General features: G+C 41.9%; 1 protein-coding gene and 1 pseudogene across 2 annotated transcripts in view; one reads left to right on the top strand and one right to left on the bottom strand.

Annotated features, from left to right (window-relative positions):
• LAPTM4B (lysosomal protein transmembrane 4 beta) overlaps positions 1 to 10,544 on the top strand; it is a 65,840-nt gene extending 55,296 nt beyond the window's left edge. Inside the window, exon 7 of the mRNA XM_012643614.1 lies at positions 10,064 to 10,544. Coding sequence (XP_012499068.1) covers positions 10,064 to 10,141 — 78 coding nt within the window. The 3' untranslated portion in view covers positions 10,142 to 10,544. The remainder of the gene's footprint in view (positions 1 to 10,063) is intronic.
• Positions 6 to 431, bottom strand: LOC105809672 (annotated as a pseudogene). The gene has a single exon (XR_001137455.1). The product of XR_001137455.1 is annotated as a 60S ribosomal protein L21 pseudogene (transcript).
• Positions 10,545 to 18,687: the final 8,143 nt, after the last annotated feature.

Here is an 18,687-nt window from a genome sequence, read left to right as displayed (position 1 = left end):
TTTGTTCTCACAAAGTGTGCTTCTCTGGGTGGAGCAGGCTGGCGCTTCAGTTGAACCCAGGTACCTTTCTCTTTGGCTTCCTTCTTTTTCTGATCATTTTCCTTCACACGTTTCAGGAAGCTATCTCGGCTCTTAGAGTGCTTAATGTGTTCAATACGCACATTAATCCTCTTGGCAAGAATCTTGCCCTTAACTTGTTTGTTTACAGCAATTCCAACAGCATGCTGGGTAACATTATAGACTCTTCCAGTTTTGCCATGGTAACATTTGTGGGGCATGCCTTTTTGAACAGTACCCATTCCCTTGATGTCCACAGTATCACCTTTCTTGTAGATTCGCACGTATGTGGCCAAAGCAACAACTCCATGTTTCCTAAAAGGCCTAGAGAACATGTATCGCATGCCTCTGCTCTTTCCCTTTGTGTTCGTCATTTTGGCGAATTACTGGAAGATGGCAGCTCCGGCCGAAAGGCAGTACTTAAATATATTTATCTATAAATATTTAAACATGCAAACCATTTTAGCTTTCAATTTGTGCTACTATATTATTTTTGTATTTTCTTTCCAAATATTTTCTGCTGGAAATTATCTCTGACCCATATAACTTTCCAGGTATTTCCTCCCGGGGCCACTTTCTAGAAAACTACATGTGTACTTTTAAACCTTACGAGACTTTGGGTCTGGGGATCCCAGAGTTGCGTTAGAGAGAAGGTGTCTGGAGCATTCGGATTAACAATGCATGGTATCTGAACACTAAAGTTCTGGAATAACATTTTAAATAAATCTAGTTTTCATTGTGAACTATTTTACCTTTAATAAACACATAGAACCTCTTATTTAATAACACGTGAGTCCATATTGATTTTACTGTAGGAACAAATGAGGCATTTAATTTTATTTTTTTACATTCTAGGAAAGGTTTCTGGGAATGTGCCTTAAGGAAATAATAACAAATGTATAAGATGTTCAGGCAGCATTGTTTTTAATAGCAAAAGTGTCTGATCTAATTGTCTAATAACTGGAGAGTGGTTTGGGCATACCCACTTAATAAAATGGATTTATTTCCATAAAAGTTATTATGAATAGTGTAACAGCAGAAGAAAGGCTTGTGGTATTTTAAAAAGCAGAATAAAGTATTGTGGTGACAGCTATGAAGAAAGAAAGCTTGTAGACAAAGATTAGATTGTAATAGAAAATTAAAGTTGATTTGTTGAGCAGTAGAAAGAGGAGATGTTTCTCCCTTTCCATTAATGCAAGGGCTGGGTAGGCAGGGACGGGTATGGGAAAGAGGAAGTGGATAAAACAGGTCTGGGGAAAGGGAAGTGGGTGAAATGACAGTCTGAGGTCTGAGGTTCTGAGTGGTTCCTGCAGCTGTTCTTTTCTAGCCCAAGTCCTGTGGCCGCAGCTGAATGGGGATTGGAACCCCTTGGCGTAGTGTGTAGTCATGAAGGAGATGTGTACTGTAGGTGGCGTAGCAGGTTCAGGCTTGGGGGACACGTTACCATGGTGATAGCTCACTGCTACGTCCTTCTGTTTTCTCAGTACTCACATATCTAGTATTTATCTAAATATTATAAATATTGAACACACAGAACCATTTTAACTTTCAATTTGTGCTGCTTTATATTACTTTGGTATTCCTAAATATTTCACCAGTGAGAATTTTTAGACCCAGTTTGAAAGATTTGAGGTATGAATTCTTATGCATATTATGAATATAATCTATCAAAGAATTTGGGTAGCTTCTCTGCTGAGAATTAAGGGAAGTAACGTCTTCTTCCTATAATATCAGGTGAGGATAACTTACAGCTGTTTTGCAGTGAATTGAGTATAAGATCAACTTCTATCTTATGTGCCTTTGACAATGATTCCTTACTATAGGTGGGGGGGAAGCATCTCATTAGAATCCCCCCAGATTTCTGCCGCCTCCCCTGGATATTAGATTCATTGAATACTGGGTGCCATCAGTTGTAAATAGCACTGTTATCTTGTTGTAAGGTGCTGTTAATTATAAGGCACAGCCTAAATCCAGACATGTTAAAATGTACAAAACTGTGTACCTTGGCGGAGGGAATATATATATTATATCTGGAATATATATATTATATATAAAATATATAGTGCATGTGTGTTTACTTATAGTACATATTATAGGTGGGGGCATTCAAAAAGTTTGAGAACAATTTTTCTAGATGTCTTAAAGATAAGCCTAGACTTTACATTTGTGATGATTCTATCCCAAATTCCCAAATGGTTATTTCAGTTAATCATGGAGATTCATGATTCAGCTATCTCCCCTTTCCTGTTTGGCCTGAGTAAAGGAAGCTCACATCTAAATAGGCAAATGTGTTATGACCAATTTAAGACAAATATTTAATGTAAACATTGCATGTTTCAAACAAGATGTATTATAGGCAATTAGGGATGTAACCAATGGTGAAAAAGAAAACAAATATTTTGGCTACTTGGGATTAATTTAAATGGATCTTTAGAAGATTTAAGTGTCTCTAAATAATGAGATCGTTTTGGGGGTTTTGTACTTTCTCATTTTACATTGTCATGTTTTCCAAGGTCAGAATTCAGGGTAGTGCTTAGTTTAGGCAAAGTCAGACCTTTTCTGTGAAGGGCCATTTAATAAGTATGTCAGGCTTCATGGGTTGTAATGGTCTTTGTCATAACCATTCAGTTCTGCTTTTGGAGCTCAAAAGCAGCTATAGATGAATGAGTGTGGCCATGTCCTGATAAAACTGTTTATGGATGCTGAAATTTGAATTTCATGTACCTTCCATATGTCTCAAAACATTTTTCTTTTGTTTTTTTCCAATCATTAAATAATATAAAAAACAGTTCTTAGCTCTCAGGCCATACAGAAAATGGATGGCAGGCCCTGTTCGGCCTGTGTATAGTGATTTACTGACTCCAGCCGTAATGGAAATTTGGGCACAGTTTTCTAGGCAATTGTAGGACAACTATTTGAACTGTTACAGAGAATTTAGTAGCCCCAGCTTTTGGACTGGATAGATCTGAATTTCTTTTTTAAATTTTATTTCAGCATATTATGGGGGTACAAATGTTTAGGTTACATATATTGCCTTTACTCTGCCCAAGTCAGAGGGTAGATCTGAATTGAGCTTTCCCCTCCTGCAAGAGGGTTAGCAAACAGCGGCACCTAGTCTTTGGGCTTTTTATAAGGATTATCTCTTTCATGTGAAAGTCTTAATGCTTTCACATAAATTATTCTGCCTACAGATTTATCAAACTTATATTTAACATACAGTAGTGGAAAATCAATAAAGGTGTCGTTTGCTTACAAAGCACTTGCTAGAGTCTTGAAAAACAGTATCTGAAGCTTTTATGTACAGTGTCACCCACTGTTTTTCATACAACGATCTATTCTATAAATTGCCATTTTAGTTTACTACCAGAAGAAAACTTACATCTTTCTCTTTCCCTGCACTTTTCTTTTTCTTTGTCTTTGTCTATGTATATATAGAAATAAAAACCTCACAACGTAATAAATTTCCATTTTGCCTTATTTATGGGTCATTTTAACAGTTGTATTATTTTGTACAATGTTCTGATACTGGAACCCATTTCACAGTCCAGAAGTGTAGCACTGGGCTCATGCCCACGGACTTCACTGATTGTAAGTAACCGTGTTCTCACTACCCCGAAGTGCCGGAATCCTAGTTGCCTGGTTGCCCTTGGGGTTTGGGGTATTTCTAGCTTCCATTTCAGTGTGGAAGTTGGGTTACACAGGACTGGAGGACTTCTCTGTGAAAACATGTCACCTCTGAGGTAATAGCTTCCAACAGTACGCAACTCCCCGGTAGCTTTATTTAGTGTCTGTACTGCACGCGTCAGTTCCTACCTTGGTTCCTCGTGTTGAAAGCCACCTATTTGGCAAGTTTGGCTTGATTTCCAGGCCTCCGCAGAGGCTCATAGGCAAACCCACAATTTGCCTGCCAACTGGGAAGGCCAAAAGAATGGGGCAGCTCTTTGCATGCCCACCAGCCTCAGGCTAAAAGTTGCCCCTCGATGACTGACTTCCTCTTTCCTTCATGACTGCCATGATTATCTTTTTATTTCTAGAATGTTACTTTTAACACAGTCTTGCATGCACATACCTAAAAATCATGGTATTGAAAGGTTTGTTTTTTAATTGCCCTCTGCCATTTCCTAACCCATCTTCTACTTGTTCACCCCAGCAGAAAACACTTTCAACTTTTTTTTTTTTTTTAGACAGTCTCTCGCTCTGTTGCCCGGGTTAGAGTGCCGTCGTGGCATCAGCCTAGCTCACAGCAACCTCAAACTCCTGGGCTCAAGTGATCCTCCTGCCGCAGCCTCCCAACTATCTGGGACTACAGGCGCGCACCACCCCTCGCTAATTTTTTTTTCTTGCTGTATTTAGTTGACCTGCTAATTTTTTCTATTTTTAGTAGAGACATAGAGACGGGGTCTCTTGCTCAGGCTGGTCTTGAACTCCTGATCAAGCAAGCCTCCTGCCTCGGCCTCCTGTGGTGCTAGGATTACAGGCCTGAGCCACCACACCCGGCCACCTTCAACTCTTTTACTTGTTTCTTCTAGTATTTGCCTCCCTCTTTTAAAATAATATGTCTACTTCACTAACCACCAATGATCAATTGGAGAGGTCTCTTGACTTTTTGTTACCGAATAGGATTTAACTCTTGTTCTCCCCATATTCTTCCCTGCTTTATCCTCCTAACAGATCAAGTTTTTTGGTTGTATCATCAGTTAGTGTTTACTTTGACTCTGCGAATATGTGAATATCGTTCAGTGCAGAGCACCGTAGTGTACTTTCCCTTTCTTGTACAACTCCTGCTTTTCCTGAGCTAACATTTACTTTATTTTTCCAGCTGTCAAGTGTTTTTTTCCACCTTGTACCTAGCCTCAATTTTTTCTAGGTGGCGGTCAGATGTGTCAATTACCTATTAATATTATTTTCCCAATGTTTGACTCTACAAGATAGTGTGTCAGTTCTCTTCCTTTCCTGAGGCTTCTCCTCGCCTTGCTCGAGGCTGGACAAGGTGCCACACAGTGGTCACCCTGGGCCTTGATTTCATTTTAACCTTACCTCACCCTTGTTAGGATGTGGGGACCAGTGAACAGTCTGTAGCTCATACTGCCCTCCTGAGTCCTAGACACTAAAATCTCCAAGGGTGGCTCTTTGAGAATCAGATGACAGCTCTAGACACTTTTCCCTAGAAAAATAAACATACGCAAAATCCGGTGTGCAACTTCAGGGTACTCAGATTCCTTGAGGATCCCCAGGAACCTGTGATCATAATCAGTATATCTTTTAAAAGTTTGTGATACATTTTTTCAGCTGTCTGAAAACAGTTGTGTAATTGATAATGCAATACTTTTGGGAATGTAATCCTAGAAACTGTAGAATTCCAAATAAGCCTTTAGTGATTTGACTCTAGTGTTAAGTAAAGTCCAATTCTAACCATAGTACGGAAACATTTCCTATTTTTCCAACAAATAGTTCTTTCTTCTTGAACATTTTATCATTTCTTATTATTTGATGAAGTGAATCAGTTTCCCAGGTTCTAGTGACTTACGTATTTATGCCTGGTTGGAATCACTTTTATTCCAGGATGTTAGATTTTGCAACCTTTGACAGTGATTTATTTCTCCCTCCAGCCGTTGTGTATGTGGCAGCTAAGAAGAATGAAGTTTCCTGTGGTGACACTCTGAGTCTTTGTTGAGTTGAATTGAAATGAATGATGAGCTGCTTTCCCACCAGCAGGCTGTCACCTCGTGACAACTTCAGTGGAAGAGACATTATATATAGATAGATGGTAATCTTCCAAATGAACAGATGCCTTCTGGGGTCATTAGCAAGAGGGATTTTTCCATCCACGTGGAAGAGAGTTCCACTGTCATCCAGTCATTCTGTAGCTGAGATCATGTTAAGACATACTCCATGGCTGGCTGTTGTTCACGCCTGTAATCCCAGCACTCTGGGAGGTCGAGGTGGGAAGATCACTTGAGGTCAGGAGTTTGAGACCAGCCTGAGGAAGAGCAAGACTGTACTAAAAATAGAAAAAATTACTGGACGTGGTCGTGTGTGCCTATAGTCCCAGCTACTCAGGAGGCTAAGGCAGGAGGATTGCTTGAGCCCAGGAGTTTGAGGTTGCTGTGAGCTAGTCTGACGTCATGGCACTCTAGCCCGGGCAACAGAGCAAGACTATGTCTCAAAAAAAAAAATGACATACTCGAGGGGACTATAATTAGATTAAAATTTGGTTGTATTGAGTATTGCTTGAAGTAAAGCAGTCTGTGGTTGAGGTTTGTAATGTATGAACTTGGGTTTATCTGCTCACTGAGTAGCTGCTGCTTGCCAGGGCTTTAGAAGTCGAACATGACCTGTATCCTTGTTCCCAGAGATTATTTTTTGGTCATTCATTGTGAATGGTTAGTTTTTTGTTTTTTTTTTTTTTTAACAATAAAGACTGGGTTTAACTAAAATACCACCTTCTAAAAACGTCAAAATAATTGAGTTTCACCAGTTTTGTTGTATGTCATCTTACTGGGTATATTCTGTATTAATCAGATTTCCAAGTAAGTCACTGGTCCTTGTAGAAAAGGAAAATAGCAAATGTTTTTACTCAGTGTTAACAGATTACAGTAGAAACAGTGTGGCAGTCTTTCCTTTGCAACCCTTCCATTAAGTCATCAATAATATCAACATCATTTAGATAAAAAGAATTTCAATATCATTTCCGTGTGTAGACTTTTGAAAGTAGTCCAACAGTAAGAGGCATCATGTGAAGAATATTTTACTGTCAACATTAAGTATATGGTGATGGAAACGTGAAAATCAAAGAGGGTGTCAGAAAGTTCAGTGAAAGTAGAAATTCTTCACCTTGGCATCTTGACCTTTGAATCAAGGGTTGAAGGCAGTACAATATTTTAGAGAAAATGCTATCAGGGTGTTAAAATACTGACTTAAAATGGAACTTGTGTAAAACAAGTTTGAAGGTGAATAACAAGACATAGTGACAGACTGCCAAATTTAACGTGAAAGTTTTATTTTGACAAAAATCTGATTTGTAGCATCTTTTTTTTTCTTTTTAAGAAAATTTTTTGTTTAATCTTTGAACATTTTGGAGAATTTGGTTTGAGTGTTGCATTTTGTCAGGTAAACAAAGTTGGATGTGATGGCTGATTTTACTTCGTGAGTCGCTCTTCTGTGTTTCAGGGTAATTTTTCCAAAGATGATGATAGATATGAATCAGTTAATTGTTTACGAGGTGGTGGAGCGTAATGCTGAAGCTTGGTCATACTAGATTTAATAGTTCTGGTGCTGGTCACAGGCGTGTCCACTTTAAGTTCCTATATCTAATGCACTTGTACACGCACGCACACACGCTGGATGCTCAGTCCTTACGTGAAACTTGGAGACGCAGAGGGGAGAGCCGCCGTGGCCTGCGAGGTTCTCTTCATGCTCTGAGCCTCGCCCGTCTTTCCAACTTCATCTCCACAACATCCTCCCAGGAATATTCACCATAGCACACTCCTGGCAGTTCCAGAAAGTGCTCTGCATCATGCTTCCTTCTTACCTCTCCACCTGGAATATCGTCCTCTACTCCACAGCTGACCACCTCCTATCGCTCTACCAAGAGGCCTTTCTCAACTCCCCAGCCTGAACTGGTGTCCCTGTCTGTCCTTCATTGACATCTTGTCTACACCCACACGTCAGTCGTGCTAGCTTTTACCCATTTTACCTGTGTGCCTTCTAACCGACCGTCCGGCTCTCAGGCTCCAGTTGCCGTTGCTGAGTGCCCTGTGCATATAGGCGCTCGGTGTGTGTTGGTTTGTTGGATGTGAGGGTGGAAGATGTCATTTTGTGGGGAGAATGTGAAGGGCTTCCTTGCCTCGGATTGGCTTCCTGCACTGAGTGTATCTTGGGTACTCCATTCCCTTTCCACGTGGGCAGCTGTTGAACATTGGCCCCAGACACTGTTACTTTGGATAATGCCCGAAGTATAAAGGACTTAGGACACAGGCGCAATGTCACTACCTCTTTTGGGAATGAAGGCCATAAAGCTGACAGGCACCGTTCTGGCCTTGCCATTGCCTGCGTGTTGCTGTGCCTGTTATCCATCTACTGCTTCATGGCTGCAGTCTACCCCTCAGCCTTGGCCGGGCCTGGTCCGTGGTTCTCCTTTACCACTAGACCTTGGGAAGCCATGTTTATAGAGGGCGCTGGAGGAGAAGGGGGTTTGCTTTCCTGGTCCCTGTGTGCACTGCAGAGTATTTGGATCTTGTTGGCAGTACCCCCCAGACCCAGATGGGAGGTGGGGACAGCAGGGCAGCACCTCCTCATGACGGGCTTCTCCAGCATACACCCACCTCTCAGGCAGTTTCCACGCTGCATGGAGTAGCAGGTCAGCAGCAGCTCAGCGGATGGTTCTTTACACACTAGCCACCACCCGGTTTAACCCAGAAAACTTCTCCACCGTCCAGTGGGTTTCAAGTACACCCTCTCCAACAGTCTCATCCCAGCCTTGGGGAGGGGTTCTCTTTCCATGCCTATTCCTACCGTGGATAGCTGCCCTCAACATGAGAGTGCATCAGAGCTCCCTTTTCTCCCTATCAGTCAATTCCCCATTCTGTAATCCCGTTAATAATTAATTATTAAACTTTATTGAAATTACTGTGTGGCTTCTGTGTCCTGATTGGAACCTAACCAGGGCATTGCCCTCCCTCTAGGTGGGCAGCTCCACTTCCCCACCGAATGAACCATACAGGTTCTTCAGGGGCAGCCTAGATGGCCCCTCAGTCATTTCCTCCAGAGATGCCTGAGTTCCTACCATTACATAGGCACTGGGCCCCACCCTTGGGGAAGCGCAACAGGGCTGCAGCCCTACAGGAGCTCCAGCACTGTAAGAAGACAAGTGGCAGTTAGAGGGTGTGTGTCTGTGTGAGGCTGGAAGAGTGGAGTGTGATAAAAACTTAGAAACTTAAGACAATCTTAGTGCCATCCCTTCAGGAGCCAAAGGGACCAATAAATGGAAATTCGTGAAATTGAGGTATACTGCTTTACGTCTAAATGATGTCCGTAACAGAAAACAAAGTGTGGTTTTGTCTGTGAGTATATTTTCTTTTTCCACAAATCATTTGAAGTATGAAGGATTTAGGACACAGGCACAATGTCACTACCTCTTTCTGGAATGAAGCCGAGAAGCTGACAGGCACGGTTCTGGCCTGTCGCCATCACCCTGAGGCTTTATTTCCTCTTCTCATCTCTGAACTCCTAAGGGGGCAGAAACTGTCTTTGATCTTAATTGTCTTATACCCACAATGCCTTCCACATAGTAGGTGCATAATAAATGTTAGTTAATGAATAGAAGGTAATTGAGTTGACATTTTGTGTTTTTTTTCCTACTCTAAGAAAGCAAAAATCAGCCAATGTTTTCTCCTGTTGATTGTTCATAAAAAATTATAAACAATTGTTTTTGTATTTGAATTGTAAACAAGGAGGTTATCAATTTAGTGCTTGTTCTTGTTTGTTCCTCTCCCACCATTTTCAAACAATAGGTACCATTTCAGGTGTGCGCCGCACAGTGTTAGGTATTTTGTAGCCCTCTATTCTCAGATGTGGGCACTGAGGTTAAGTGACTTACCCAGGGCTATGCTGATAAAATGTGGCTGAGCCAGGCTCTAAGTCCAAGTTGATACCCAAATCCTCGCGTTTTCCACTGCAGGACTCAGGGCTCGCCCCGAGCAGTTCCTGAAGTCGGTCAGGTGCGTGAGGACACACTCACCTAGGAGTCTTTTTCCTCTTCAGAGCTACCACCATCTCCTTACACAGCCCTGCAGGCACATGTGGACAGAGTTAGGAAGACTCAGAGAGGACTCAAAGTCTCTTCATTTGCTTCTTAAAGGAGTCAAAAAGTCAGTCATGGAAGTTTATGCACTTGCTGGAAAATTGAACTTGGTACAATTATAGAAAACATTTAATTGAAAGTTAAACCTCAGGGGAACGCACGTCCACTTTTAAACACTAACTCGTCTTCCTTTTTTCTTCTCAGGTGCTGTTACCGCCGTATGATGACGCCACTGTGACTGGCGCTGCCAAGGAGCCGCCGCCACCTTACGTGTCTGCCTGAGTCTGAGAGTGGAAGGACAGGGCTGAGAGCAGCAGCTCCACTTTTCGGCTGTCTGAGCAATAGTTCTGTTATTTCACTTTTGAGATGAGCTCTCTGAGCTTATTTGTTCCTGAAATGCTACGTTTTAAAATTTAGATGTTAATTTGAAACCTTCTGTAGTTTTAAACATGCTTTAGCTGGAACACTGTGGTAGATTAGCTGTAGAATTCTTTGTCAGGGTGGGAGTGTAACGGGCTTCACTAGTCTTCCCTGGGCATTGGAACTTCCCTAGAATCGAGGTGGACCTTGAGTCAGAGAAGTCTGCTTTTGGACCTGCTGGGCCCCAAATTGGGCAGTGAGTCGTACTTTTTCTCTCTGTTCCCTCTTTCTCTTTTGAAAGTGTAAAATAAAATCAAAATTAGACAGTGCTTTTCTTAAACCATTCCGGTTTAAGAACAAGCCCTTATGAAAACAGGAATGTTAATTGTGTAATCATTGCTGTAATTAAGCTAATAGGAGTCCTTATATATATGTTACAAAAATTTCCTTAACATTCTTTAGGACTTAAATTCAATGACAATTTGAATTTGCCAGTCAAGGATTTTCTCTGTGGGCTGAATTAAGACCATTAGACAGTCCCAGGCAGTGAGAGCAGTGACTGACTGTGACTGTTCTTGGACATCCAGAGCCTGGGCCACAGGGCTGTGTGTCTCATCTGTGTTAGGGGGTAGGACTGACTTTTTTGGCACTGCAAGGGGTCTGGTGCTCCTTTTCTTCTGGTTTGCCATCCCCACCCAGGGCCCCTCTTACTAAGTGTTCTGCCTAGCCCAATTCGAGCAGGACATCCAACTTACTTTTATCAAGGGGAGTTGGGATGTATTTGATAAATATTTGCCTAAAATGAAAAAAGGTTTTTTTCTTTCCCTGCGAGGTCCATCCTGTTGCTTTGAACTTCCATGTATGCCTAGTCACCTTTTAAAATGTAAAACAGCTTTCAGAAAAAGGATTGCTTTCCTTGTATGCTCTTGACTTACCTGAACTGCAAGGGATTTTTATATATTCACATGTTCAAAAGTTAGCAACTCTTCTGTTGGTTCATTAGTGAATGTGCTGTAAATGAAGCGTTTAGCAATTAAAGTGAGATTTGACCACATCTAAGAAGATTATCTTTGGACTCTGGTGATTGTGCCTAAGGACCCTTCCCACCCACCTACTTTTACAAAATGGCATTTTTGAAAAAATATGTCAGCGCTGATAAGTCAGAGCCTCCTAGGCCAAGAGGAACGGGACAAACAGACCTGAGCCAGCCCTCACCCCTCCCACATTCCACGTGCTCACCTGTAGTGCATGTCATTACTTCATGCCCATAGTGGGCTTTTAATGAGCAGTTAATATTTTACTATGTTCTGAGGGAAATTTAAAGAAGTGTGTGGGGGGATTTTTATCTCTGAGAACCAGCCTCAGCTATTCCTTTTGGTAGTTCTATTTCTCATCAGCATTCTTTTTTTTTTTTTTTTTTTTTTTTTTTTTTGAGACAGAGTTTCACTCTGTTGCCCGGGCTAGAGTGAGTGCCGTGGCGTCATCCTAGCTCACCTCAACCTCAAACTCCTGGGCTCAAGTGATCCTCCTGCCTCAGCCTCCCGAGTAGCTGGGACTACAGGCATGAGCCACCATGCCTGGCTAGTTTTTTCTATATGTATATTTTTAGTTGTCCAGATCATTTCTTTCTATTTTTAGTAGAGACGGGGTCTCGCTCTTGCTCAGGTTGGTCTCGAACTCCTGACCTTGAGCGATCCACCCACCTCGGTCTCCCAGAGTGCTAGGATTACAGGCTTGAGCCACCGCGCCCGGCCCTCATCAGCATTCTTTATAAACTTAACCTAAGGAGTTCTGTTCCTTGAAGCTTTATGTCCATAAGATTCACACAACGTTAATCACATTAGGGGTTATTAGGAATGGTTTGTCAGATAAGTTTCACAATTCCTGTGTGATGGACATAGGAAGTCACAGTTACTTGCTTGTTGCTACCCATGATTTTCTAGCTCTTTGCCTAATGTTTTTTGCAGTATGAAAAATGGTGCATGGTTAGATGGAGAGAAGTGCTGATTTTGAGAGTCCAGGTAGGGTCCCTGGAGAGGAACCAAGACTGCTGCTGTTGCTCATGCAGCGCTCAAATAGCACCATAGACACTGGGGTGTTTCTTCATCCTCAGAGAATCCCATGTGGTGCTGGTGATGCTGGCTTTTCCTGACCTGTAGCATAACCCAGGCTAAGCCATATTTACCTCTACAGGGTGCGGAACTGTCCTCTTGTCTCCATTATGGGGAGGTTGTGATGTTGGATTAAAGTAACCTTGCAGAGCACATTACATGCCTCAGCAGTTCATACATCTATTCATCTCATAGCTAATCCAGATAAATACCTTTTTTTAAAATCCCATTTGGAGACCGGGTGTGGTGGCTCATGCCTGTAATCCTAGCACTCTGCGAGGTCGAGGCAGGAGGATTGCTTGAGCTAAGGAGCTGGAGACCAGCCTGAGCAAGAGCGAGACCCCGTTTCTACAATAAATAGAAAAATTAGCTGGGCATGGTGGTACGTGCACATATTCCCAAGCTACTCAGGAGGCTGAGGCAGGAGGATTCCCTGAGGCTGAGCCTAGGAGTTTGAGGTTGCAGTGAGGTGTGATGATGCCACTGTGCTCTAGCCTGGGTGACAGAGCAAGACCCCGTTTCAGAAAAAGATAACAATCCCTTTGGATATCCATTCCCTGTTTCCTATTTTCCTGTTCACGGAGAAACAAGAGCAGTCATTCCCTCAGTTTTTCTCGTGCCTGCATACTTCTTGTCACTTTACTGGTGGGATTTTTCCATCTCGGGCCCAAGCTCTTATTTTAAGGTCATGGACATTGAGCCCAGCACCACAAGGTTTGCAGATTGACCCACATAAGTGGCCCATGTAGGACAGAGAATTTTGAGTCTTTTCTGGAGTAAAAGGAAGGGAAAACCCCTTTGGCTTAGACTGTGGGCTGTCCACCCTAGAAACAGCTTCTGTTGAACAAGCTAGTCAGATTTCCAGAAAGCCAAGTTACATAGAAGAGACTTAAGGCCAGTAGGCCTCTCCTTCCTGCAGCTTCTTCCTACATGAGTATTCTGTACAGCATTTCCCCCAAGTCTTATGACCTCGTCCCTGCCCCTCCCTATGCTATTGTCCCCAAGAATGCAGGAATCCCCCCATTCTGTCCGCCCCTCTTTTTATACATTAGTTTGTCTGCTTAACCAAACCACATCTCCTTCCATTTGTCTTTCCTCTGTACCCTCACCTCATTAATCCACGATACTTCTTAGTAACGATCTCAATAGATCATCTTTATACACTGTAACCTTTAAAGTTGTTTTCTCCGTAGACGGATGTATTGTATTTGAAATAATCCTCATTTGAGAAAAAATCCTGCTGTGCAAACTGAGCTTTTGGAAGAGAGGAAAACTAATGAGACTATCAAAACATCTATTTCCCTTTCGTTTTTAGAGATGTGTTAGTTTTTGCAGCAATCTGGAAACTGACTTAAATATCATTAAATTGTATTGTTGCTGGTCATGTAGGCAGTCTCAAGTTCTGGAAGGGGGAGGGCAGGTGTCGTTGCCAAGGTATTGAATGAACAATCATGCAGAAGAACTGCCAGCATGAAGTGCAGGCTGATCCTTTTGAGGGCTCCCCCTTCAGAACTAACAAGCACCAAAAATAGTGCCTGTAGCTATGTAAAAGGGGTTGGCAGCTCAGATACATGTTTTAAAGGGAAGGAAAAAGGAGGCAATTACAAGGATGTGTCCACACCCATGGAATTCACTTAAAGTGTTTCTGCACACTGGCCAAGTTTTCTGCTCATAGTATATGGAAACCAGCCAGATCTGCAACCCTCTGCCCAGAAGCCCACACGTGCCTTCTGCTGACTACAGAACCAAGACAGCATAAGAGAAGCTGTCGCTTGGCCAACCCAGAAAATGTTACAGCAAACAAGTCTTAGCACTATATAGCCATCAGTATGACCCTGATTAGCAAAAACTGCAGGATGAGGAGATTGGCTTAAAACAGCACAATGGACTTAAGTTTTGTTTTATTCCATCTAAAGTTCAGATATGCTTTCAAGGTCATTAATGGTATAAACACAGTTTTTATCATTAAGCGGGAAACCTCAGACCCAGCAAATAAAATTACTGATTCTTTGAGGTATGTCAGGGTGTCCAGGGTCTATTGCTCCAATAGAGCAAAGACAGTTTTGAAAGGAATTGTGTGGCCCGGGGCAGGTTGGGCGTATTTCCCCAGCTTTTCTCTCCGGAAAGGCTGGAATTGAGTGTCATCAACCTAGCTGCTACTTGCTAGTCACAGGCCTGGGGCTGTGGTGTCTCAGCGCCCACCATACCTACTCACAACTTAAAAAGTTGTATCCAATGACATGTTCCAATTCTTGGGATTCTAGATTCAGGACTTCAGGCCTTCTGAAGAGCAGATGAGGCTTCCACCTATGGTATCTCTGCCTCAAGAAAACCCTGGCTCTGGAGAGACAGGCAACAGTGGGTCTGTTCTCTCTGACCAGCAACGGCACAAAGGACCCTAGTGTCCTATGGTAGGGACCATCTTTGGACCCAATGTGGCCTTCGTGTGATGTTCATTTTATTCATTTTAACTAAAGGAATGTATTTTAAATTACTCTCTACTTTCGCAAATTTTCCTTTAGTTTTTAACTATAGGTCTTTATTTTTCCTGCTTTTATTTCTCTTCCATAAATAATGACAGCTCTAATCCTGCTTTTATCAGTGCTTTCTAGTCTTTTCTATCTTGACGACCTATTGACATCTCATATTCATTGTGCTCAAAATGGAAAATGTCCTCCCTTTCCCCCAAATCCCCTGTTGTTTCCTCCCCATCATTGCAGCCTTCCTGACTTAAAGTCATAGGTCCTTTTTGCCTGCCCCTCTTTTTTTCCCTGTGCCTTCTACCTTTTCACGAGGTAGGATGACATTTACCATTTACTGAGCCCGGCCTGTGTCCCAGACATGCTGTAAGCGCTTCATGCATGTTAATAACTCTTTATCCCCATTTTACAGGTGAGGAAGCTGAGGCTTTTAGAGGGAAGTCACATAGTAAGTGGCAGAGCCAGGACTTAAATGCAGATTGAATCAAAATGGGTGATACATATCTTTGAGACATCTAGAATTTCAGAATTCTGTACGTATAGCTTCTCACTTCTAAGGATAGTCAATTTCTAGTAATTGAATTAATTCATCCCAAGAAGGAAAGCAAGTCATGCAAAGCCAGGTAAACTTTAAAAAGTTGGGGTGGATCTTTAACTTGAAGTTTATGTTACACAAGCAAAGCTGTCAATTTCCCTGGAAAATGCTCTGCAGATAACAACTTTTCATTGTCATAGGAATTTATTCATGCAGAAGGAAGATCAACTTCCTTGAGTTTCCTTGTTTTTTTTTTTTGTTGTTGTTGAGACAAGAGTGTCACTCAGTGTCCCTGGGTAGAGGGCAGTGATGTGATTGTAGCTCACCACAAGCTCCAACTCCTGGGCTGTGAGCGATCCTCCTGCTTCAGCCTCTCAGGTAGCTGGGACTACAGGTGTGTGTCACAACGCGTGGCTGGGTTTTTTTGTTTTGTGTACTACTTTTTTTTGTCTTCTTGTTTTTCTTTTTTATTTGGTGGAGATGGAGTCTCCCTGTTGCTCAGGCTGGTGTCGAACCCCTAAGCTCCGGCTGTCCTCCTGCCTCGGCCTCCCAGAGAGCTAGGATTACAGGCGTGAGCCACTGCGCCCGGCCAAGGAAGATCAACTGAGACGGGCCTTTTGGAGTGGTTAATTGTTTTAAGGGAGCGATTTCCTAAGGCACCATTTTAAACCACTAATTTATCTTTGTTGAGAAGAGTATGTGTATTCAGGTTTCAAGCTCTGGCTAGTAGGTAGAACACTGATGTAATTTGTACTATCTTGGAGGAATAATAGAAGATATTAAGACCCAACCTCCTTCCCTGCCTCTGCCCCAGAAAGCCTGTATCACTGTGTCTATTTTCATACCTATCAAGTAGAGAGAGAATAGAGCAGTCATTTTCCATGGGAATGCAGGCTTTATTGCACTCTGTTGAAGTTATTGTACTATATCATCTTTATCTCTGAGAGTTAACTTCTTTGAACACCTTTTAAAAATCCAGCTGAACTTGTGGATTTTTTTAATAAAATCACGTAAGTAATGAATTGTGAGAAAAAGCAAAACATAAAGCCAATAACTCTTCCTTTGGGTCTCCATTTGAAAGTGACCTCCTTCAAGAAGCCTTCTGTGACACATTAATCCGGGAGGCATCACTGTAGTTCTCCCATAGCAACCCAGTCAAGGCACGTCTTACCCTCCGCGGTGACTGCTTTTCTTGTTTCTAATCCCCCAGTGGCCTGGAAACTCGCGGAGAGTCTATGTGTTACTTACTGTTCTGTCAGCGCCTAGCACACGTCTGGCAAATAGAAGGAACTCAAAACATATTTACTAGAATAAAAATAAGCACATAAAAATTAAAGCCAGATGTAATCCCACCCCCAGCAATTGCAACAAAGTCTCAGTAAAGCTCAGAGTTCCACAGAGACACTCTTCACAGAAGAGCACACTGGAAAAAAATTTCATTCCCACAGATCATGCGAGGAGACAAAGGAAGGGTCACTCCAGCAAACCCTACCAAAGCCACGGGGTGGGGGGGGCAGTGTTTACTGCAGGGAGTGGAGTTGGGGGAGAATGGGCTTTTAGAAGACAGTTGTAAAGGTGGTAACAGCATCACAGTAATAAAAGGCTTGACCTCTGAAGAAAGATTAAAGGACTGCTGAGATGAGAGGCTAGCTAATGTTCTGCTTAAATTTAAAATAAAAGAGAAATGGCATTCTTGGCTCCTGTTCTTGTGATCAAGTCCTTTTTATGTGAGCTTAATTCAGTAGGGCTCTGAATAAAATATTGCTAGATGTGCTTCTTAGGAGCTTTCTCTTTTCCTAGTAAATCACTGTATCATGAAAGCAGTAATGACCAGTCTGAGACCCCGTGCAGTCCTGAGACCGGGGGTATGTGGGAGGAAATTCTCAACAGCTAACATACTACTCAAGTACAGTGACCTGTTCACCTACTTCCTGGGCACTTCAGATTTAACTAAAATCCCTGTAAGATTGTGTGATAAGCCTTGTTGTCTTTCATCCTGTTCGAGAACATCACAACATTCCAATAGACACTAGCAAACAAATTCCTACCAGCAGGCAATTTCTGCAGTAGCCAGCAAACTTTGAAAAGATGTGGGAAAGAACAGGAACAGCTCCTCAGCTTAGCATGTTTTCCAGGTTTATCCATTTTATATTATGTATCAGTATTTCATTCCTTTTTGTAGCCAAATAATATTCCATTGTATGGACACAACATGTTTTACTCATCCATTTATCAATTGATCACTTGGGTTGCTCCCACCTTTAGGCAATTGTGTGAGTTGGCCAACTTTGTTCTTTTTCAAGATCATTTTGGCTACTCTGGATCCCTTGAATTGCCACATTAGCAATAGTTTGTCAATTTCTGCAAGGAAGCCTCTGAGATTTTGGTAGGGATTATGTTGACTTTCTACATCAATTTGGGGAGTATTGCCATCTTAACAATATTGTCTTGCAATTGATGAATATGGGATGCCTTTTCATTTGTTTGGATCTTAATTTCAACAGTGTTTTGTAGCTTTCAGAGTATAGGGTTTGCACTTCATTTATTGAATTTATTTCTAAGTGATTTATTATTTTTGATGTTATTGTAAGTGGAATTTTTTTATTTCACTGTTCCGTGCTGTTGCATGGAATTGTTTTCTTAATTTCACTTTCAGATTATTGCAAGTATATGGAAATACAATTGATTTTTGTGTATTGATCTTGTATTCTGAAACCTTGGTAAAACTCAGGTATTCTAATAGTTTTTAGTGTATTCCTTGGAATTTCTACATATCAGATCATGTCATCTGCAAGTAGAAATATTTTTACTTTTTTCTTTCCAATCTGGATGCTTTTCATTTCATTTTCTTGCCTTGGTTAGAACTTCTAGTACAACGTTGAATAGAATTGGTGAGAGAAGACATCCTTGTCTCATTCCTGATTCTAGAGGGAAAGCTTGCAGTCTTCCACCATTAAGTATAGTGTTAGTTGTGGGTTTCTCGTAGATAACCCTTTACTAGGTTGATGAAGTTTCTTTCTATTTCTAGTTCATCCAGTGGTTTTGTCTTGAAGGAGTGTTGAATTGTATCAAATGTCTTTTGTGTCTATTGAGGCACATGTGGCTTTTGTCCTTTATTCTATTTCTTTTTTCTGTTGAGACAGTCTCGCTGTGTCACCCAAGCTAGAGCGCAGTGGTGTCATCATAGCTCACTGCGTCTTCTAATTCCTGGCCTCAAGCGATCCTCCCACCTCAGCCTCCCAAAGTGTGAGCCAGGGCTCCAGGCCTCCTTTATTTTATTGATACGGTGTATTCCATTAATTGATTTTTACAAAACATTCTGACATACTATTCTGCCCCATG

Source organism: Propithecus coquereli, unplaced genomic scaffold (assembly GCF_000956105.1).
Source record: "Propithecus coquereli isolate 6110/MARCELLA unplaced genomic scaffold, Pcoq_1.0 Scaffold2, whole genome shotgun sequence".
NCBI lineage: Eukaryota > Metazoa > Chordata > Mammalia > Primates > Indriidae > Propithecus > Propithecus coquereli.
Note: the sequence above shows the minus strand (reverse complement) of the source record. Positions and strands in the feature narration are given on the sequence as shown.